This window comes from Myxocyprinus asiaticus, chromosome 7 (genome assembly GCF_019703515.2).
Source record: "Myxocyprinus asiaticus isolate MX2 ecotype Aquarium Trade chromosome 7, UBuf_Myxa_2, whole genome shotgun sequence".
NCBI lineage: Eukaryota > Metazoa > Chordata > Actinopteri > Cypriniformes > Catostomidae > Myxocyprinus > Myxocyprinus asiaticus.
Genome location: NC_059350.1, coordinates 26,253,003 through 26,274,118, shown reverse-complemented (window position 1 = coordinate 26,274,118; position 21,116 = coordinate 26,253,003). Strand labels below are relative to the sequence as shown.

Here is a 21,116-nt window from a genome sequence, read left to right as displayed (position 1 = left end):
AGACCAAAATAGAGCTTTATGGTCACAACCATAAGCGCTATATTTGGAGAGGGGTCAACGAGGCCTATGGTGAAAAGAATACCATCCCCACTGTGAAGCGTGGTGGTGGCTCACTGATGTTTTGGGGGTGTGTGAGCTCTAAAGGCACGGGGAATCATGTGAAAATTGATGGCAAGATGAATGCAGCATGTTATCAGAAAATACTGGCAGACAGTTTGCATTCTTCTGCATGAAAGCTGCGCATGAGACACTCTTGGACTTTCCAGCATGACAATGACCCTAAGCACAAGGCCAAGTTGACCCTCCAGTGGTTACAGCAGAAAAAGGTGAAGGTTCTGGAGTGGCCATCACAGTCTCCTGACCTTAATATCATCGAGCCACTCTGGGTAGATCTCAAACATGCGGTTCATGCAAGACAACCAAAGACTTTGCATGACCTGGAGGCATTTTGCCAAGACGAATGGGCAGCTATACCACCTGCAAGAATTTGGGGCCTCACAACTATTACAAAAGACTTCACGCTGTCATTAATGCTAAAGGGGGCAATACACAGTATTAAGAACTAAGGGTATGCAGACTTTTGAACAGGGGGTCATTTAATTTTTTTCTTTGTTGCCATGTTTTGTTTTATGATTGTGCCATTCTGTTATAACCTACAGTTGAATATGAATCCCATAAGAAATAAAAGAAATGTGTTTTGCCTGCTCACTCATGTTTTTTTTAAAAATGGTACATATATGACCAATTCTCCAAGGGTATTCAAACTTTTGAGCACAACTGTAAGTAACATTTCTTTTTATTCAGAATGGGGAATGAAGATGAAAAGTAACCAGTTCCCATCCTTCAGTTTGTAACATTGTTTTAAATATTCTAACAGCTAGTGTTGTTAGTATCCTCTCCATCTTGTCGGCAATGCAGTTCTCTAGTGCAGCAATTAGTTATAAACAAATGTATTATCGAACCACCTATGATTACATTTTGGTTGTCTTAAATTATTTATTTAATGTACCATGACTGTCTGTAATAATAATGTGTACTATATAAATACATCGGCTTTTCTATGTTAATGTTTAAAATCCACTTCTGTCCATCTCTGCATAGCCGAATCACGTGAAACAACTAACTCCTGGTGATAGCTTTTTATTTAACCTCTAGAGGGCGCTCTTATACTGTAGGACCAAGGAGTACATCTGTACAAACCAACAACAACAAAAAATCGGAAGCTATCTGCGTTGATTTAAAAAAAAAAAAAAAAAAACACACACACACATCTATCAACACTGATTATTCGGTAAAACCAATATATCGGTCGACCACTACTGTGTACTTAATTTTTTCACATTGTTGTATACAGGAATGGGATGTTTTGTTTCTGTGAATTAATTTTAATAAAACGTGTTGATTGTAAATATGCTAAACATTGGAATATGTATATGAGTTTGTTATATAAAACTATACAATTTGTCTTCATTTTGACTCTCATGTGATTATGTAACAGATGGATTTGCATTATGATAGTCTCATTGGGCAGTTTGCTATGGTTTGTTATACACATTGTGTGAACCACAGTTGCTGCTCTCTAGTAGTTCGTAAGTATTAGCAAGACAAAGACAATGTTTAAACCATTTTTGTCTTTATTGTCTTTGTAACATTGTTGACTGCACACAGCACCCTCAGATCCAGAAGAAATCACAGTATATCAAATATCTGTGCTGTGATGATGTCAGAACTCTACACCAGTGGGTCAACGGGATTCGAATTGCTAAGGTAATCCCATATTTGTAATAGCTTGTCTTATCCTCTGTGTTTTATCGAATTAATGAATTATAATTATATGTCCTCATACCATGCTCTACTGCAGGGTTTCTCAACCACTGGGTCGTGACCCAAAAGCGGGTCACGGATCATTGTCTGCTGGGTTGCGAGATCTTTTCTGTAATGAGTAGTGGTACACTGATCAGGAAATTTGAGGCCGATACTGATCACCGTTTTTTTTTTTTAACACTAAAATCGGTCAATACAATACCAATATTTTTAAAAAGTGCCCGTAGCCACACTTTTGCAAGTTATATTCTGCAATTATGTTTATTCCCCACACAGTAAAATTACATTAATTGTGAATTGCTAACATTTCAATACAATAAATGTTTATTACTAACTCCAAAACTGCTCCTGTGAGGACTCATTAGTATTTATGATTTGTTTACCATTTTGTTGCAATACAAATCACTAATTGCAAATGCTTGAAGACACAGTGCCATTATTTAAGGTTAAGGTTTAGATCGGTGGCTGATCGATTGGTGCACTCCTAGTCATGAGTACAAATGACCAATTAGAAGGATAGAATTGTACATTTGCAATGTTTGGGGCAACGGTGACCTCTATTGTCGAATCGGGTTCAGGTTTATGTAACACTACCGTAAGTAAGAGGCTGCATTCCTCTAACGTTAATTATAAGCTGTCTAATCACAATAATCCATTAATGCTACAAATCTTTCTTTTTGGACAAGGTCTCTATGTAGCATTGTATGCGCTAGCTCTATGCAGTACTGTGCTAGTCTTAATGCAATCCAATTTCTGGACATCATCATTTCTGAGCAGCTGTCCCAAATAGGGTTGCCACCCATCCTGTAAAATATGGCATCGTCCTATATTTAAAGATGAAATGACGCGTCCCGTATCGAATCAGTGCGGGACATGATTTGTTCCTTATTTAAGCTGGTTTGACAGCGTCAATGCGAAATCATTCAAGATCATTAATTTAACCTTACTATTCATTGGAAATTGTGCCTACGGTGGATAAGAGACCATCTTAAATGTCCTCACATTGTGCTAAAATGTGCTAAAACTGTGGAGGGTGTGGTAAGGTACCATCTGAAAACTTCAGCCGGCAGCACCAAAGCTACAAACATTAGGCTATAGATATTAGGCCTCTATATTATAAGCATATAAACATAACTAAATTAATTAAGTACCTATTCAGTACCCTTGGTGGGTCATGGATGACTAGCATTAAAAAAAGTGGGGTCACAGTGGGCAAAAGGTTGAGACACCCTGCTCTACAGGAACTATTTAATATGACAATATTTATTTATTTATTATTAATAATAATAATAAGTTTATTTTATATAGCACCTTTATACAAACTCAAGGACGCTTTACAAGTAGTAAGCAAATATAAAAAAATACAATTTAAAAAAGAAGAGCCGATCAATTAAGAGTCAGAATGACATAGGTCAAAGAGGTATGTTTTGAGGTGGGTTTTGAAATCATGTGTGGTGTTGAGGTCATGGAAGCATTGTGGGATAAAGTTCCATAATGTTGAAGCAGTAGTGCTAAAAGCCCTGCCACCCAGTGATGTTGGCTTATAACGTGGTATGATTAGTAAACCGGAGTCAGAAGACCTGAGTGAGCGAGATGGTGTGTAGGGATGAATAAGATCTGTGATGTAAGGAGGGGAAAGACCATGTAGCTTTAAATGTTGTGAGGAGTAATTTATACTGAATGTGGTAAGAGATAGGTAGCCAGTGCAGTCTGTGTAAAATGGGGGTGATGTGAGATGATTTCTTGGAATAAGTAAGAACTGGAGCTACAAAATTCTGAATGCATTAGTTTATCAATTGTTTTAATGGGGAGACCAGAAAAGAGGGTGTTACAGTAGTCAAGTTTTGAAGTGATGAAAGCGTGAACAAGAGTCTCTGCATCTTTTATATTCAGAATGGGGCGAAGTCTGGCAATATTACGGAGGTGAAAGAAAGCAGCTTTTGTGAGAGAAGAGATGTGTGGGAGAAAGGATAGTGAAGAATCAAAAATAATGCAGAGGTTTCTGACTGTAGAGGAGGGTCTGACCAGGACACCATCTATATCATCAGACTGATCAGAGTGGCGATATGTAAGATTTGTGGAACCAACTAAAAGTACATCAGTTTTGTCAGTGTTAAGTTTGAGAAAATTATTGGTCATCCAGGTATTGATGTCATTGATACATGCAGATAAGGAGATTATGGGTAAGGGGGCAGTGGGTTTTAAACTGATATAAAGCTGTGTGTCATCAGCATAACAGTGAAATTGGAGTCCAAGCCAGTGGCTGATGTGTCCCAGGGGAAACATAGAAGTGATGAAGAGCAGTGGACCAAGAACAGAACCCTGAGGGACGCCTTGAGAAACAGGAGCTGTAGTAGATTTTGACTAACGAATAGATATGTAGTGTTGACAGTCAGAGAGATAAGATTGAACCAGGATAGTTCAGTACCAGAAATGCCAATAGCAGAGAGGCGAGAATTGAGAATGCTGTGTCAAATGCAGAACTGAGATCTAAGAGAACAAGAATAGTGAGGGCACCAGAGTCTGCGGCCATTAGAAGATCATTAACGACTCTGAGTGCAGTCTCTGTGCTGTGGAGTGGACGGAAACCAGATTGAAAATACTCAGAGATTGTGTGAGGCCAGCTAGGATTTTAGCTGAGAGGCAACCACTTTTTACATACATTTGGACAGAAAAGTGAGATTTGAAATAGGATGGTAATTTAAGGTCAGAAGGGTCTAGGTCAGGCTTTTTTAAAACTGGGGTGACAGCTGCAGTATTTAGTTCTAGAGGGACAATACCAGTACTAAGATGTCTGTTGATGAGGAGGGAGATAGGCACTGAAATGGCAGACAGACAATGTTTAAGCTGGGCAGTGGGGGCTGGGTCTAACTGACAGGAAGTAGAATTAGGTTTCTTGATTAATTCAGTAATTGCAGGTGGGCTAGTAGGGGCAAAGTCAGAAAATGTGTCAATCATCAGGTCAGTGAGGAAATCCTGTGGTGCATCTGGAGATACAATAGGAGGGAAAAGTTTGTATAGTGAATTAATTTTATTTTGAATGAAGTGAAGAAATGACTGACAGAGCTCAGCAGAATCTGAAATAACAGATACAGGTGGGTTTGTGAGTTTGTTAACAGTGGTGTAACAGGTAAAGGATGGGCAAGGAGGAGGCGGGAACCGGCTGAACAGTAAACAAAGTTTAATGATAAAACTCAACATAAAACCAACATAAACACAGACACACATGCAACGCGGCAGCATGCGTCTCTCTCTCTCTCTCTCGAATGTCAGTGGGGCAGGTAAGGTCAGTAATATCTGTAAGGTATGAGATTTGTACTGATGCAGAAAAGGATACAGGATCAATAGATTTAAAGTTGCGGTAGGTTATAATGGATTTCAGATATGACCTGGGGAGAGGTTCATAACTTAGTTCAATAAATGAGTGATCAGACAGTCCAATCTGAAACCCGAGCACAGAGACATTACTTAAATCAGCAATACAGACTAGGTCTAGAGTGTGGCCACGAGAGTGCGTAGGGAAGTCAACATGTTATACTATATTGAAACACTCAAACACAGACTTGAGCTCATGGGCAGCAGCGAAATCAGTATCTACATGTTGTTGAAATCACCAAGTAACAATACAGATGAATACATGGCACAAGTTAGAGTTAACAGCTCACTCAGATTACTGAAGAAATTATCAAAATCAAATCAAATCACTTTATTGTCACACAGCCATATACACAAGTGCAATGGTGTGTGAAATTCTTGGGTGCAGTTCCGATCAACATAGCAGTCGTGACAGTGATGAGACATATACCAATTTACAATAACATCAAATTAACACAACGCAATTTAAACATCTGTTATACATAATTAAACTCGACTTAAAACATCAAATTAACACAACACAATTTAAACATCTGTTATACATAATTACACTCAACTTAAAACATCAAATTAACACAACACAATTTAAACATCTGTTATACATAATTACACAACTTAAAACATCAAATTAACACAACACAATTTAAACATCTGTTATACACAATTACACTCAACAATATACAAATAATAACATACACTGTACAGTATACAATATGCTGTTTTTTTTTTTTTTTTTTTTTTTTTTTTTTTACTATATAGATACTATATAGATACACATTATTCAATAAAAATTAAAATATATATGAAAAAAGTATATATATAGAATGTACAGTATTGTACTGTATTGACATTCAGGCTGTCGGTTGATAGTCAGTTGTTAAGAGAGACATAATATAATGACAGTAATATAATTTATGACAGTCCGGTGTGAGATAAAAGAGTAATAAAGTGCAGGGCTGATGTATTTTGATCGTGGGAGATCAAGAGTTCAGAAGTCTGATTGCTTGGGGGAAGAAGCTATCATGGAGTCGGCTGGTGCGGGTCCTGATGCTGCGATACCGCCTACCTGATGGTAGCAGTGAGAACAGCCCATGGCTCGGGTGGCTGGAGTCTCTGATGATCCTCCGAGCTTTTTTCACACACCGCCTTGTATATATTTCCTGGAGGGAGGGAAGCTCACCTCCGATGATGTGTTTGGCAGTTCGCACCACCCTTTGCAGTGCTTTGCGGTTGTGGGCAGTGCTATTGCCGTACCAGGCGGAGATACAGCCAGTCAGGATGCTCTCCACAGTGCAGGTGTAGAACCGTGTGAGGATGTGGCGGTTCATTCCAAACTTCCTCAGCCGTCTCAGGAAGAAAAGGCGCTGATGAGCCTTCTTCACATCGACTTCAGTGTGGACGGACCATGTGAGTTCCTCAGTGATGTGGACACCCAGGAACTTGAAGCTGCTGACTCTCTCCACTGGTGCTCCATTGATGGTGATTGGACTGTGTTCTCTGTCTTTTCTCCTGAAGTCCACCACAAGCTCCTTTGTCTTACTGACGTTGAGGGAGAGGTTGTGCTCCTGACACCAGTGTGTCAGAGTGTGCACCTCCTCTCTGTAGGCTGTTTCATCATTGTCAGTGATCAGACCTACCACCGTCGTGTCATCAGCAAACTTAATGATGGCATTGGAGTTATGTGTTGCCACACAGTCATGTGTGTACAGGGAATACAGTAGTGGGCTGAGAACACAGCCCTGTGGGGCTCCAGTGTTGAGGATCAGTGATGAGGAGATGTTGCTGCCTATTCTAACCACCTGGCGTCTGCTTGACAGGAAGTCCAGGATCCAGCTGCACAGCGAGCTGTTTAAGCCCAGAGCCCGGAGTTTCTCATCTAGCTTGGAGGGCACTATGGTGTTGAATGCTGAGCTGTAGTCTACAAACAGCATTCTCACATAAGTGTTCTTTTTTTCCAGGTGGGAGAGAGCAGTGTGTATTGTAGATGCAATGGCATCATCAGTGGAGCGGTTGTTGCGGTAAGCAAACTGCAGCGGGTCAAGATTGAGTGGTAATACAGAGCAGATGTAATCTCTGATTAGTCTCTCAAAACATTTGCTGATGATGGGGGTCAGAGCAACAGGACGCCAGTCATTTAAACAAGTTATTTTCGATTGTTTTGGAACAGGCACAATGGCGGATGTTTTAAAGCATGTGGGGACTACAGACAAAGAGAGGGAAAGGTTGAAAATGTCCGTAAAAACACCAGCCAGCTGGTTCACGCACGCTCTGATGACGCGGCCCGGAATGCCGTCTGGACCCGCGGCTTTGCGGATATTCACCCGTCGGAAGGATCGGGTTACATCCGCTACAGAGACGGAGAGTGAACTAACCTCTGTAGCTTCGGCCGCGAGAGCTCTCTCCGCGAGGGCAGTGTTATTTCCCTCGAAACGAGCATAAAAAGTATTTAGCTCATCCGGTAGAGAGGCAGCGGTGTTCATGGCGGAGTTTTTATTCCCTTTAAAGTCCGTGATGATGTTAATTCCCTGCCACATGCTTCTAAAGTTGGTGGTGTTAAACTGTCCCTCAATCTTACTCCTGTACTGGCGTTTTGCTGTTTTTCGGAGGGCATAACTGGCTTGTTTATGCTCCTCCGCGTTCCCGGAATTAAAAGCGGAGGTCCGCACATTAAGTGCCGCGCAAACATCGCTGTTGATCCACGGCTTCTGATTCGGATAGATTCGCACAGTTCTGGTCGGAATCACTTCCTCTACACACGTTCTGATGAAACACATTACGCTATCAGCGTAAAGCTCGATGTCGTCATCAGAGGCGGACCGGAACATCTCCCAGTCCGTGCGATCAAAACAGTCTTGTAGCATAGAGTCTGATTGGTCCGACCAGCACTGGATCGTTCTGAGGGTGGGTGCTTCCTGTTTGAGTTTCTGCCTGTAAGCGGGCAGAAGCAGAATGGAAGAGTGGTCCGATTTGCCAAATGGTGGGCGGGGGAGGGATTTGTAGCCATCCCGGAACAGAGAGTAGCAATGGTCCAAAACCCGGTCCCCTCGTGTGTTGAAACTAATGTGCTGGTGATATTTTGGTGCGACTGATTTTAAACTGGCTTTATTAAAGTCCCCGGTCACAATGAACGCGGCCTCAGGGTGCGCGGTTTCCTGCTCACTTATACTCCCATACAGTTCCTTGAGTGCCCGGTCTGTGTCGGCTTGTGGGGGAATGTACACAGCTGTGATAATGACCGCTGTGAATTCCCTCGGTAGCCAGAATGGTCGACACAGAAGCATAAGAAATTCCAGATCAGGAGAACAGAAAGACTTGATGGAATGTATGTTCCTCTGATCACACCAGGATTTGTTGATCATAAAACATACACCACCTCCTCTAGTTTTACCTGAGAGGTCTTTCGCTCTGTCCGCTCGGAGCATGGAGAACCCCGTGGGTTCAATGGCTGAGTCTGGAATCTCCGCAGACATCCAAGTTTCCGTAAGGCAGATAACGCAGCAGTCCCTCGTCTCTCGTTGGAAAGAGATCCGCGCTTTCAGCTCGCAGAGCTTGTTATCCAGAGACTGAACATTTGCCAGTAGAATAGTGGGTAGCGGGGGTCGATTTGCGCGGCGTCTTACTCTGATGAGAACGCCGGCTCTGTTTCCCCTTTTCCTCCTGCTGCCCAGACAAAGGGCTCCGCTTGCGTGTTTGTAAACAGCGGGTCGGCATTGAGGAATGTGAAGTCCGGTTTACGGTGTGAGATCGCTGAGCCAATGTCCAAAAGTGTTTGTCTGTCGTAGACAATAAGGCAGACAACATCCAAGACAAAAAACATAAGAATTGTAAACAAAACAAACAAACCATTGCTATGTTGTGTCGGAGCTCGCAACGCAGCAGCCATACTCGGCGCCTTCTTGAGTCCGAAAAATTAGAAAAGACTTTGGTGGGCGATTACACAAGAACCACAACTAGTGGCGATGGACCGATAACTTTAAAAACCAGGTATTCAAAGGTGCTAATCTCATGGAAGTAAATGATTTTAGTATGTAAGCTGTTGTGATAGACAGCAGCCAGACCACCACCACCACCAATCAGGTGAGGTTTAGCCAGGTAGTTGTATCCAGGGGGAGTTAGCAGGTTCATGTGGAAATAGTGATTGGGAATTTGCCATGTTTCAGTAAGCAGTAATATATCTAGGTTTTTATCAGTTATTGTGGAGCAGAGCAGTGTGGCTTTTCTGTAAGGGACCGACAGTTAAACAGCGCAATGGCAGGATATAAACAGTCACAGCACGTAGATCGTGTTGGTGAGGCGGTTCGCATGGAATAGCTGTTAGGTAGCTATAATTTCTCCCACGATGAGCAGCAGGCAGCATAGAGTAACGAGTATCCATACGATTTGACCAGATAGAGGGGATAGCAGAAAGTGAAGAGCAGTGAGATGAGAGGTAGTGACGAGGAGATCGATGGATGTAGCGCGGCCATCGGGTAATCACAATCACTTTACAGAGGAAGTATGTAGCCGTATATCGAGCCGGGGGCGAGAGTTCAAGCCATGCATTTGCAGCGGTGAATAGAGTTGATATGCTCTGTCGCAATTTGTATAACACCAGCGAGACACAGAGACCTTACCAGCGATTTGAGAAGTGGGAGGTAGCCCACCACCCAAATCCTGTCCACAACAGTTAAATGAGAGAGTGGAGACTCACTCACCAACTATGCGGGGAGGTACAGCAGAGAATCCGGAGAAATCCGGAGCAATTCCAGATGGTGAATCCAGCAGATAAAGTGATGAAGTACGTAGATAATCCAGGGTATAGTCCAAGTAGGTAGGTAAGAGAAGATGTATCAAAGCAAATGAGGGAGTCCAAATATTCAAACATGCAGAACAAACACAAACACGAGTACCGGTGCGAAGCGGCAGCCAGGAGCGCACAGCGTTCTCTTACCGGAAGCATTTAAACAACAGAGACTCTTCTGTAATTGAAATGGAACTCGTGGCCAGATCTCACAATAGCGCTTTTCCACTATCGGGCCAGTGCGAACCAGGGCTATCAACTGGCCAGCCGGGGCCAATAGTCTCAGACCTCGAGCCACGAGACCAAAATCTATTTCACATTTCCATTTCACAAGCAAGAGGGAAACTCAAGCTGAGTTATCATGTTATCTAGAATATCGAGTTTATATAATTTGTAAACATTAGCTAGCTAGCAAGATAAGTTAGCATTGACAGTTGACCAACTGTAACTGCCATGGCGTCCCGAGTGGTCTCTCCACTATGATTTTGCACCATGGAAAGTTATTCTTTTGGGCACCACTTTGTCCATTATGCGTCTGAAAATTTTTCCAGAACTTGATACTGGATACACAACCTAGTAAGTTCGGCGAAACTCCACCTTTGACATTGACACCGCCTCACTCCCAGTTGGCCTTGTTTGGCCCAAGGGTAATTGGTGAAACAAAGGCCATTGGCCCTTGTCCCAGTGAAAGCCCTGAGGTGGCATGATGAATCCCCGGAAGTGACAGTGGGAACACAACTGGCCGTGACACACACTAGCACGCCCTCATTTGGCCTAATAGTGGAAATGCATCTATTGGGCCTCATTTAATCTGTTTTTTGTCAATCTGTCATTTTGGGACTGTGACCCTGTTTACACCTGGTATTAAAATGCATTTCAGGTGATCCAATCGCAAGTGTTCAGCATTAAATACTGGTATAAACAGGGTCCAAAACGTTTTGTGATCAGAATACAAAAACCACATATGGAGGTATTCAAGATACGTGTGACCACATAACATTTGAAGGGCAAATGCAAATCCCTTCTTAGAGGTCCCAGACAGCAGTGAAGCACCCTTCACTCAACTGTCAATCAACCAATGCACTAAAACTAGAGTTTTTAACTTTGCCAGTTACGAGCAACTTTTAAAAGGAAATAACCATCTGATCTGAAAAAAATTAAAAAGGAGCATACATATACGAGCATGAGAACTTCACAGAATTTCCTTAGTATACCTGATATCAGTATGCAGTGACACAGATGAAAAGCACATACATGTGATGCTCAGTTAATACAGGTACTCCACTAAAATAACTGAGAATTTAGCTTGAAATATTGTGTTTAGATTAAATTTAATCTGCATCTGGGAGAAACAGTGCGCCTGGTTTTTTCATCCTTTCTTTGTATTTTTAAACTTTTTGCAGTTTATAATTATGCAGTAATACACTGACATTGATTGATGTTGTCATGAAATCAGAGACATTCCCCTTGAAATCTGAACACAAGTGGTCACTGGAGACATTTATAAGCGACCAGGTTAATGTTGATGTTTTGCCTGACCACATGTGATCGGATCACCTGAGATGCATCTTAATACCGTGTGTAAACGGGGTCTTTGACAACTGTGTTTAAATCACTTCATTATTGCATGTTGTTTGTTGTTCTTGCACAGTATGGAAAGCAGTTGTATGTGAACTACCAGGAAGCCATGAAGCGAACAGAAGCAGCCTATGACTGGTCTTCTCTCTCCAGCACCAGCATCAAGTCAGGAACAAGCTCAGTCAGTATACCTGGTGAGTAACTTAGACCTGAAAAATCACTTTGCACTGCACATTTTTTTTTACATTCACTGGTTCACTGGCACAGAGATTCCCGTTTGATCTCCTGGCTTCAATACGCATCCCGTGTCAGGAAGTAAGCGAAGTTTGCCGGCTTGGGAATCTCCCTCAATAAATTCACAGCTTAAATATGGGAAAATGGGCTTCCCGATCTGTTCATTTCAGCCTAAATGTGGGACATCATGGTTATAACGAGACTGATGAGAAAGCAGGTAGCCGTAATAATAATAATAATTTGTTACATTTATATAGAGCTTTGGCACTCAAAGCACTTTACATTGTATAGGGTGAATCTCCTCAAACACCACCAGTGTGCAGCATCTACCTGGATGATGTGACGGTAGCCATAGTGCACCAGAATGCCCATCACACACCAGCTATTGGTGGAAAGAAGAGTACAGTAATGTAGCCAATTCGTATATATAAGGAATTATTAGGAAGCAATGATGGATAGAGGCCAATGGGCAAATTTGGCCAGGACTCTTTACGAGAAGTGCCCTGGGATTTTTAATGACCACTGAGAGTCCGGACCTCAGTTTAACGTCTCATCTGAAAGACAGTGCTTTTTTAGAGAATAGTGTCCCCATCACTAAACTGGGTAATTAGGACCCAAACAGACCACAGGGTGAGCATCCCCTGCTGGCCTCACTAACACCTCTTCAAGCATCAACCGTAGTTCTTCCCAGGAGGTCTCCCATCCAGGTACTAGTGAGGTTCAACCCTGCTTAGCGAGAGCTGTAGGGTGATATGCTGCTGTTGAAAAACTACAGAAAACATAACCAAAAGAGCATACAAGTTTTGCTTAAAATAAATGTCTAAAAAGATGACAACAGTAAAAACACCAACACTATCCACAAACTAACACTAGCAACAAACGTGAAGGGGATTACAATAGCAAAGGTAGTGTAAGCTACACCGTAATGTCTTTAATTTCACTCTGCTTTCTTCACACATAATACAGTTATTCAACTCAAACAAATATTCCTTAAACGTTTATGTACTGATTTGATAAGCAGCTGTGTAACAATGATACTGCTTGGTGTTAGTGTCCTAATCAGAGGTTGCTTAGCGATTTAAAAAAACAAAAACAAAAAAAAAACGCCTTTATGTTTATTACAAACACACTGATATATGAAAGATTACAAATAAATGGTTTACTTACCGGCATTACTGCAGGGTGCTGGGTTGGCATTGCCGCAATAAACTTTAAAAAGCCTGCAGCATATTGTGAGTGATTCACAAAAGTGTCTGCAATAAAATGTGCAGAACAAACTGTAGTATCACTCTCTGTGTTGGTGTAACTTAGGCCGTTCTCCTCTTATCAGTACACTCTCAACTGTGACAAATGTTGTGGGTCTTGTAAAAGCAAATGAGCAATATCTTGTGACATCACAAGCACACAGATTTCTAAACGAGATGTTTCAGCAGGGTGGTAGCTATAAATGCTCTTTTTAGACTGGGGAGGGAGTTTTAAGTTATGAAACTTAGTTTGTTTTTATAGTACAGTTACCTCTTATATGTCTAAATGTGAAGGAAAATTTGATTCTCCATTTCATGACCCTTTTAACTGCTGAGCTGTCTCGCATACGTTAGAAAAGAAGAGTCAGTCATATCAGCAGAAGTGCAAGTTAAGTTTTATCAAAATACAAATATGCATCGATGAATCATTCACAATAAAACCAGAAACTTGCATTAAGAAAATAAAAAGGGTCTATTTTGATTTCATGCCGACTTTAAAGTTATCATTAATTAAATATATTAAAGCCTTGGAGTTTTTAAAGCTATCTGGAGATATTTAAAATTTGGTTGGAGGTACTTAATCAGAAGTTAACTAGATATACACATTGAGAACTGTATATTGTGCATTGTGATCAGAATTTCTGCCTGACTAAAAATAATAAATACTGATTGTTAAATAAAAACCAAACTGTGATTGATTGCCGACATGTCAGACAGCCTGTCTCTTCCTGTCTAAGTAGGAATTTCTTGGCCTGAATAAACTGCAATGAGGAACAGATATTATGCCGCAAATCAAAAGTCTTTTAGGGCATTAGTCTTTCATAGCTTTCGTGCGTTTACATTGTGATGCAAGTTCATATTTATTTTACTGGCTTCAGTTAATGTAAATGAAGGGCTTGCTGGCTGACCTTTAATCTCTTTGTGCTAAAAGAGTCCCAGTCCAACCACTCTAGTCAGACAGATAGTGGTATATCAGATGGTACTTCCTCCTCCCATGCCCGCTCTCAAAGTGTGGTCAGCTCAATCTTCTCTGAGGCCTGGAAGAGAGGGACTCAAATAGAGGAGAGCACAAGGGTGAGTCCTCCTCTGTGTATGTGTCTCACTGTTCTGAAAAGTTACATCATAACTGTTTGGTTAAATCTTTTGAAAAAAACTATCCAGAATAAGATGAACCAGGTTATGCTTAAAGCAAATTAAGTAATAATGCATTATTTATTTGTATTTATTCTTTTGGTTCAGGCAAGACCAGAATCAATCCGTTCTGCCCATTCAACCCATAGCAGCCATTCTTCTCATCATGTGCCTCAACAGCAGCATCTACACCCACAGCAACAGCCACTCTCACAGTCAATTCCACAGTCACGTGGAAGTGTTAGCCAGGCACCGGTCCAAGCACCACCCCAGATGACACCTGCTCCGCCGCCTCCTCCACCACCTCCCCCGCCCCCTCCTCCTCCCATTTCCAGTATCCCACACCATGCCGCTCCAACCATGTTTGCCAAATACAGCACTATCACTCGTCTGAAGAATGCATCTCAGGCCACTGGTCACCACAAGCCTCACCCTCAATTGCAGCAGCAAGTGCTACCGGTCCCACAGGCCTCCAAGCCACAGTCAAACAATATTTCACCAAGGGCAAACATTCCGCCCCCTCCTCCTCCCCCTCCACCTGCTTCAATGCCTCCACCTGGATCAGCCATGGCAGTGTTGAAGCTCGGTCCTCCAGCCCCTGCCACAGTCCCCCAGCCCTCCCCTCCTTCCCCTTCTCCTCCACCTCCACCACCACCTCCTCCCATAATGCCCATCCAGTCACAGCCTCTACCACCTCCTCCACTCATAGTGCCTCTTCAATCACAGCCTCTCCCACCACCTCCACCCGTGGTGCCCCTTCAATCACAGCCTCTATCACCTCCTACAACCATAGTATCCTTCCAATCACAGCCTCTCCCACCACCTCCACCCATGGTGCCCCTTCAATCACAGCCTCTCCCACCACCTCCACCCATGGAGCCCTTTCAATCACAGCCTCTACCACCTCCTACAACCATAGTATCCTTCCAATCACAGCCTCTGCCACCACCTCCACTCATGTTTCCCCTCCAATCACAGCCTCTACCACCTCCTCCTCCCCCTCTTCAGGCTAATGGCCTTCCCCCTTCTCCTCCATCTTCTACAATTCAGCCACCTCTCCTCACCAATGGACTCAAGCAGGTCCTCATCCAAAAATTTCCCAATGTGCCCCACAATGCATCACCCCCAGCCAGTCAGACCCATTCTCCTCCACCACCACCTCCTCCTCCACCACCACCACCCGCACCACCTGCACCTCCACTCCCTCCTCAACAACCCACTGCTTTGGCTCTAAATCCACCACCACCACCTCCACCAGCCCTCATACAGCAGCCAGTTCAACCTCCAGTCTTACCCAAAACTTTTGCTGGTGGATTCCCACCTCAGACAGCACCCAAACCTTCAGGTGGAATTCTTCCAGTATCCCCAGTAGCTCTATCAACTCAAGCTCCAGCACCACCTCCTCCCCCTCCTCCTCCTCCACCACCTCCAGCACCACCATTAAAGTGCCAACCCCCACCCATACTACCCAAGCAGCACAGCATCTCCAAGACACTACCATTCTCCAGCCAACCCTCATCAGTACCATCTCTTGTTAAGCAGCTTGCTAGCCAGTTTCCTGTTGCATCTCCGGCAATGACCAATCATGAAGAGTGTTATAAAGCTCCTCAGTCCCCACCTGCAGTGAAGGCTAAACCAAAATGGCAGCCTGTAGGGCAAGGCCAGCAAAAACCACGGTCACCAGAGTTTCCACCACCTCCACCAGAGAGTACCCTTGCCTTTCCTTCTCCACCACCACCACCACCACCACCACCACCTCCTCCTCCTCCAGGTCATACCCCTCCTCCCCCACCTCCTCTTCCTCCCACATCAGGCTCCCCTATGAGGAAGTCTCCCTCTGGCTCATCTGCAGGTGTCAAGAAACCTCCACCAACTCCTCAGCGCAACTCCAGTGTGAAGTCTAATTTCTCTATGGAGTACCAGGAGTCCCGTAGGAACTTGGTGAGCAAGTTTAACCCCAGTGATGCTTCATCATCGAAATCATCCTCTATTTCACCCTCCAAAGAGCCTTCTACAGGCCCTCCAGCACCTCCCAAACCAGGCAAGCTCAATCTGGCAAGTCTTCCTTTGGCTTTGCAGAGCAAATTGAATCAGAACCGCCAGTCAACTGCAGACTTTCCATCTCCTCCACCCCCAGAGAATGACATCTTCCCTCCTCCTCCACTGGAGTCTGACCTCCCACCTCCACCACCCCTTCCAGGTGATCTAAATGGTGTGTGTCCTAAAGTGGCCGTGGTCAATCCTCAGCCCCAGCCAGCTTGGGGCAAGAGTTCCCTGAAGAAAACTCAACCTTCAGCATCACTTCGCTGTAACAACACTATTAGAGAGTCTCCACCAATATCTCCACCTTCCATACAAGGAAGCACGCAGCCAAACTTCTTAGAGGACCTTAACAAGACATTGAAACGCAAGTCCTCACGAGTCTCAGGAGACAAAGTGGACCCTGTGGCCACAATGGATGACATGGCTTTGCCACCACCTCCCCCTGAGCTATTGAATGACCAGCAGAGGCACAGTGGGAGTTGCTACATGTCCGGGAATATCTCAGGCTATGCAACACTAAGGCGAGGGCCTCCTCCTGCCCCACCCAAGCGGGACAACAGCACCAAACTGAAAAACTGAGACAATTGCAACTTTTCTTTGACATTCTTGCTTGCTATTTTCGTGTCAGTCCCATAGTGTTGTTGAGGAGAAGCCATCATTTTGTTGATATACTCAGATTATTCTGTACAAAAATTGACTAAAGAAGTTTCAGCTTAACTGTGTGTTTGTGACCATGCATCAGTTCCAAACAAATATGACAAGAGTGATTCTACTTCATCACCTTGGTACTGCATGGATGTCAATACTGCATCAAAAGATTAATCGCATTGATTTTTGGAAAGATTAATGTTTTAAACTTTGGGGTAGGGTGGGATTTTTAATTTTGGCCTTTTGCTTTTATATTGTTTTTATATTATTATTTAATAATCTGAAGAGACTTTGTTATTTTAGTCTGAAGTCTTTTAAATGGTTGGATAGTAAATGTTGTTTGAGGAGTATTAAATAGGTAGGTCTATGTAGACAGTGTGTTTGGCTGGTATATAGTTCAGCACAACTTTTCAGCATTTACTGTATATGTGGCTGAGAAGGTCAGATCCAGTGCCCAATGGATGCATCTGTCATGTTTACTAATATACTTTGAGCCACTTTAATTGCATTTTAGTTGTAACTGTCAAAATAGTAACATGAAGGATGAGTTGCCTCAATAATGTCTATTTCTGTGAGACTGTGGAATGTTTGCTTTTTTGATTAGACCCAATTGTAGCCATTCTCATTTGCTTCTCATCTGCAGTATCTTTGTCTATGTAAAACAAATGACTGCCTTGCTGTTCCTCATTGGTCCTTACTTGCTCTGGTGAACATTCAAACTGGCTTTTACAGATTGTCCATCTATCAAGAAATTGAATTTTAGTCATGTGACTGAATAACACAATCATTATTCACATAGATTATCTTATATCCTGTATTATAACCTGTATTATTGGCTCATTGAATATAGCCATGCCTTAAAAGGTTCTAGAACATGTCATGCCTACCAAAAAACAACTCAGAATGTTCTAGCCTTAAAAGTAGAGGCCAATTAAAAGGTTAGCTTTCCCTGTATGGTTTGAACTATCAGAGAGTTCTGGCTTTTTTTCCCCTTGCAGAAATGACATACAATTTCAGAAATCTACAGTGAACACCAATCTATAATGGTTCTTCTGAACAAGCAGTTGAGGGCCACTTAACATATGTACAAACAAGTATTCATATTATTGATGTATGTCCACATTTAATTTGGGAAAATTGGTTTATTGACTGTATTTACAATATCATGAAAACTTTCAGGTTCTTTAGATGATCATGTGACTGACTGAAGTTAATATTAAATTATTGAAGTATCCGGTCTTGATCCATCAAAGGTCTATGAAAATCGTGCCCTGCATATCTCTCTCTGGAAAATGTGTAATTTAAAATGAAATTATACATGTTGATATCAAACATGTTTCTGATCTTTTCATTGGGTTTCTTGGGGGAAGGTTGATGATGGAATGTTTTCTATTCATGTTCATACACAGAATAATCTTTGTCACAAAATGTTTCATTTTCATGTTTCACTGGAGTCTGTAGTTATGGGTAGCCTGTGACAAAATCCTTTGTATAGTACAGTCTTTTCCTTTAGTCACTGGCTTTATGTTAGCAGCACCTTAATCTTTCAGTGTAGAATATTTATTCTGCCCATCACTGAAATGGCAGGTGATTGCTGAAGTTGTCTCCTCGAACATTGCTGGTTTCCCTGTTGTTGTGATGATCCGAATGTAAAGGTGGGGCCATGTTAATTCTTGGTGCTAAAGTTGCACGTGTGTGGTCTACAATTACAGTATGTCAAAAGCATTATTAAAAAAAAGTATATAACATGAATACACCAAATATGAAATTAAGTGTAGCAATACCACATGTTAATTTGTTTACCTCTAGTCCCAAAATGATTTGAATCATAGTTCCATTCTAATCTCCTCTGTGGGCACAAATACAGTAATTTTTCATTAATTGATTTTACAATGTGTCTCCCAGTCCCAGCAACCCCATATCACACCAAATTATTTCATTCATGTATTGGAGACTCATTTTGTTATTTATTTAAACCGACACGTTTTGACACTATTGATATTTTTGTTAGAATATAGTGAAGTAATGATTGAATGAACCTCTCTTTTACCTTCACACTTTGTTTGAATCACTCACCTCCTCACTGGACTCAGAGCTTGAGCTGTCTGCCAGTGTGCATCTGAGAGAGATGATAGTAGTGACCTGCTGAGCCACTCGAACTCTGATATAGCACCCTGCCTCCGACTTGGAACCACAGATACCAAATTAAGAGTCATGAAAAATAACATTTTACAGTTATTATTGTAAACCATTGTGCAAGAACAAACTATTACAAAGCATTGTAGGAGTAGACATTAAACAAATGTTGCAGATGCACTTGAAAATTTTAGGTGAGTAGCTGATGTGAAATACTTTTGGAAAATTGACGTCCTATGGTGTAACATGCTTATACACAATCTAAATCTATTTTAAACAGCATACCACTGACGTGCACAGAACAGGGGCTACAGGCTTGCCCCTTTCGTTCACATATCATGATGTGATTGAAGACTTCGAGATGACTTACCACAAAGAAACTCTTGCGGTACATGCAGCCCTGAGGGTCGAGCCCAGAGTTTTTCTGGCACTCTGTCTCCCTGATCCCAAATCTCAGAAACAGATCATATGTGTCCATTTCCAGAGGAACAATCTTGAGGTTAATAAATCAAATGGTTTGCAGTTATCAGGAGAATCAATGACCAGTTAAAAGTTGATGATAATGGATAATTCTCTAAAGGATTATTCTCTAAATGATGATTGGGTCCTCATTAGTCACCCAGCACCAGCCTTTTGCCTGATGTAGAAATAATATTATTGTTTTAAAAGTGTGAACTCACCCTCTTCACAGAGGCCTTGGACACTCTGTACAGGTGAAGTCTGGCGTAACGTGCATTGATTTGATTGAGGGCCATCCGTAGAGCGTCATCTGCTTTTGAGCTCAGCTCAAACAGAGGAAGGCCTATGGGTGTATGTCAGATGCCATGTTACTCATTTAAGGATCTGCACCCATATTCAAAAAAAAATTACTGTTAGGTTTTAAACTTAAAGTTTCAAAGTTTTTAGAAGTAAATACTTTTTGAAAGTCCACTTTTTTAATAAAAACAAATCCAAGTAGTTCTAATCACTCAAGTAAACTTTAACAATGCAATGCATGAAACAATGCATGAATATTAACATGTCAGTCCAGAGTATGGTCATATAATTATTCCCAATGTCTTTTCTGATGGTAAATTGAGGTGTCACACTCACCTGAGCCTCCCAAAACTTGCAGGAGCAGACACAGAAGAACACAGCACCTCATTTTCATCTATCAATCAGACTAGATGCTCTTACCAGCAATCAGTCCAGTTTTAACCATTATCCCTCTTTCTATTCCCCTCCTCCTTTCCTAGAACAGGGACTTGTTTGATTTGGCCTCTCCTGTTCAGTGCACATCTTACTAAAGAGGAACTTTGGCATACAGACTCATTGGTTGTCTTACCTAGAATATGTCCCTCTATCTGGAATTACTTTTCGTACATTGCTCCTATATTGTATTTGACATGGGTTTTTTATTATTAGATTTTGAAAGACATAGATTTCACAAAACAATGCTAAGTCAACTGATTTTGTAATTTAGAAAATAGAGATATGGGATTGCTATCCTTATGCTTGTTTTAACTGGACTGATACTGAACATGTCTTCCTGAATCCTGGAATCACACCTCCCTCATACTGTTTTTTGTAAATCACATTTACATATCATGTTTAATTTAAAGTTCACTCTAAAGGATGAACACAGCTTTGACTCTCTGACAATGCGAGATCATTTTGAGTCACTTGGAGAGTTAGAAATTTCCTTGACAGTGACTCAAATGAGTCAAAAAAGTATGGGGGTAAGAGAAGTGTTATGGATACTGAAGAGACAACTTTGTCATAACATAAGATAAAGTGTTATCTATTCAGAACAGAGATTCAAAAAAAATGGTCAGTGATTGCTTGACAGGTTCCTTTGTTGTAGTTTGGTTTAATAAGTATACAATGGATGGGGATGATGAAATGGCCTTTTATCAGTCTAACCCATGCCAAGCAACATGCCAACTTAACTGCACTTTGAAGTTTGAACACAAACTCTATTACTGCATTGAACAACTAGTGCCTACTATCAGTCTAATTCTTATTTGTCTTGATAGTTGCTTTTTTATTTATTTATTTTTTGACTATTTACATTGCATTATGTATCACATCTCATCCCAATGCATAAATAAAACTGAACTCAAAAAATTGGTTCTATATAGCTA

General features: G+C 41.8%; 2 protein-coding genes across 11 annotated transcripts in view; one reads left to right on the top strand and one right to left on the bottom strand.

Moving 5' to 3' along the window:
* The window catches only part of raph1b (Ras association (RalGDS/AF-6) and pleckstrin homology domains 1b), a 127,735-nt gene extending 109,546 nt beyond the window's left edge, over positions 1 to 18,189 (top strand). For all 9 annotated transcript variants that reach the window (XM_051702446.1, XM_051702445.1, XM_051702444.1 and 6 more), the window contains 4 exons: positions 1,669 to 1,767; positions 11,631 to 11,751; positions 13,967 to 14,109; positions 14,275 to 18,189. In XM_051702446.1, coding sequence (XP_051558406.1) covers positions 1,669 to 1,767; positions 11,631 to 11,751; positions 13,967 to 14,109; positions 14,275 to 16,788 — 2,877 coding nt within the window. In that variant the 3' untranslated portion in view covers positions 16,789 to 18,189. The remainder of the gene's footprint in view (positions 1 to 1,668; positions 1,768 to 11,630; positions 11,752 to 13,966; positions 14,110 to 14,274) is intronic.
* Positions 17,980 to 20,244, bottom strand: spp2 (secreted phosphoprotein 2). Of its 2 annotated transcripts, none has more exons than XM_051702597.1 (6): positions 20,086 to 20,244; positions 19,674 to 19,836; positions 19,364 to 19,486; positions 18,934 to 19,041; positions 18,661 to 18,706; positions 17,980 to 18,557 (listed from the first exon to the last, which is right to left on the bottom strand). In XM_051702597.1, exons 2-6 carry the CDS (start codon positions 19,746 to 19,748, stop codon positions 18,430 to 18,432), a joined length of 480 nt encoding a protein of 159 aa, XP_051558557.1. In that variant the 5' UTR covers positions 19,749 to 19,836; positions 20,086 to 20,244; the 3' UTR covers positions 17,980 to 18,429. The 2 variants fall into 2 exon arrangements, with proteins under 2 accessions (XP_051558557.1, XP_051558556.1); XM_051702596.1 differs by having other exon boundaries at positions 19,674 to 19,795; positions 20,086 to 20,243.
* Between the last annotated feature and the right edge of the window lie 872 nt (positions 20,245 to 21,116).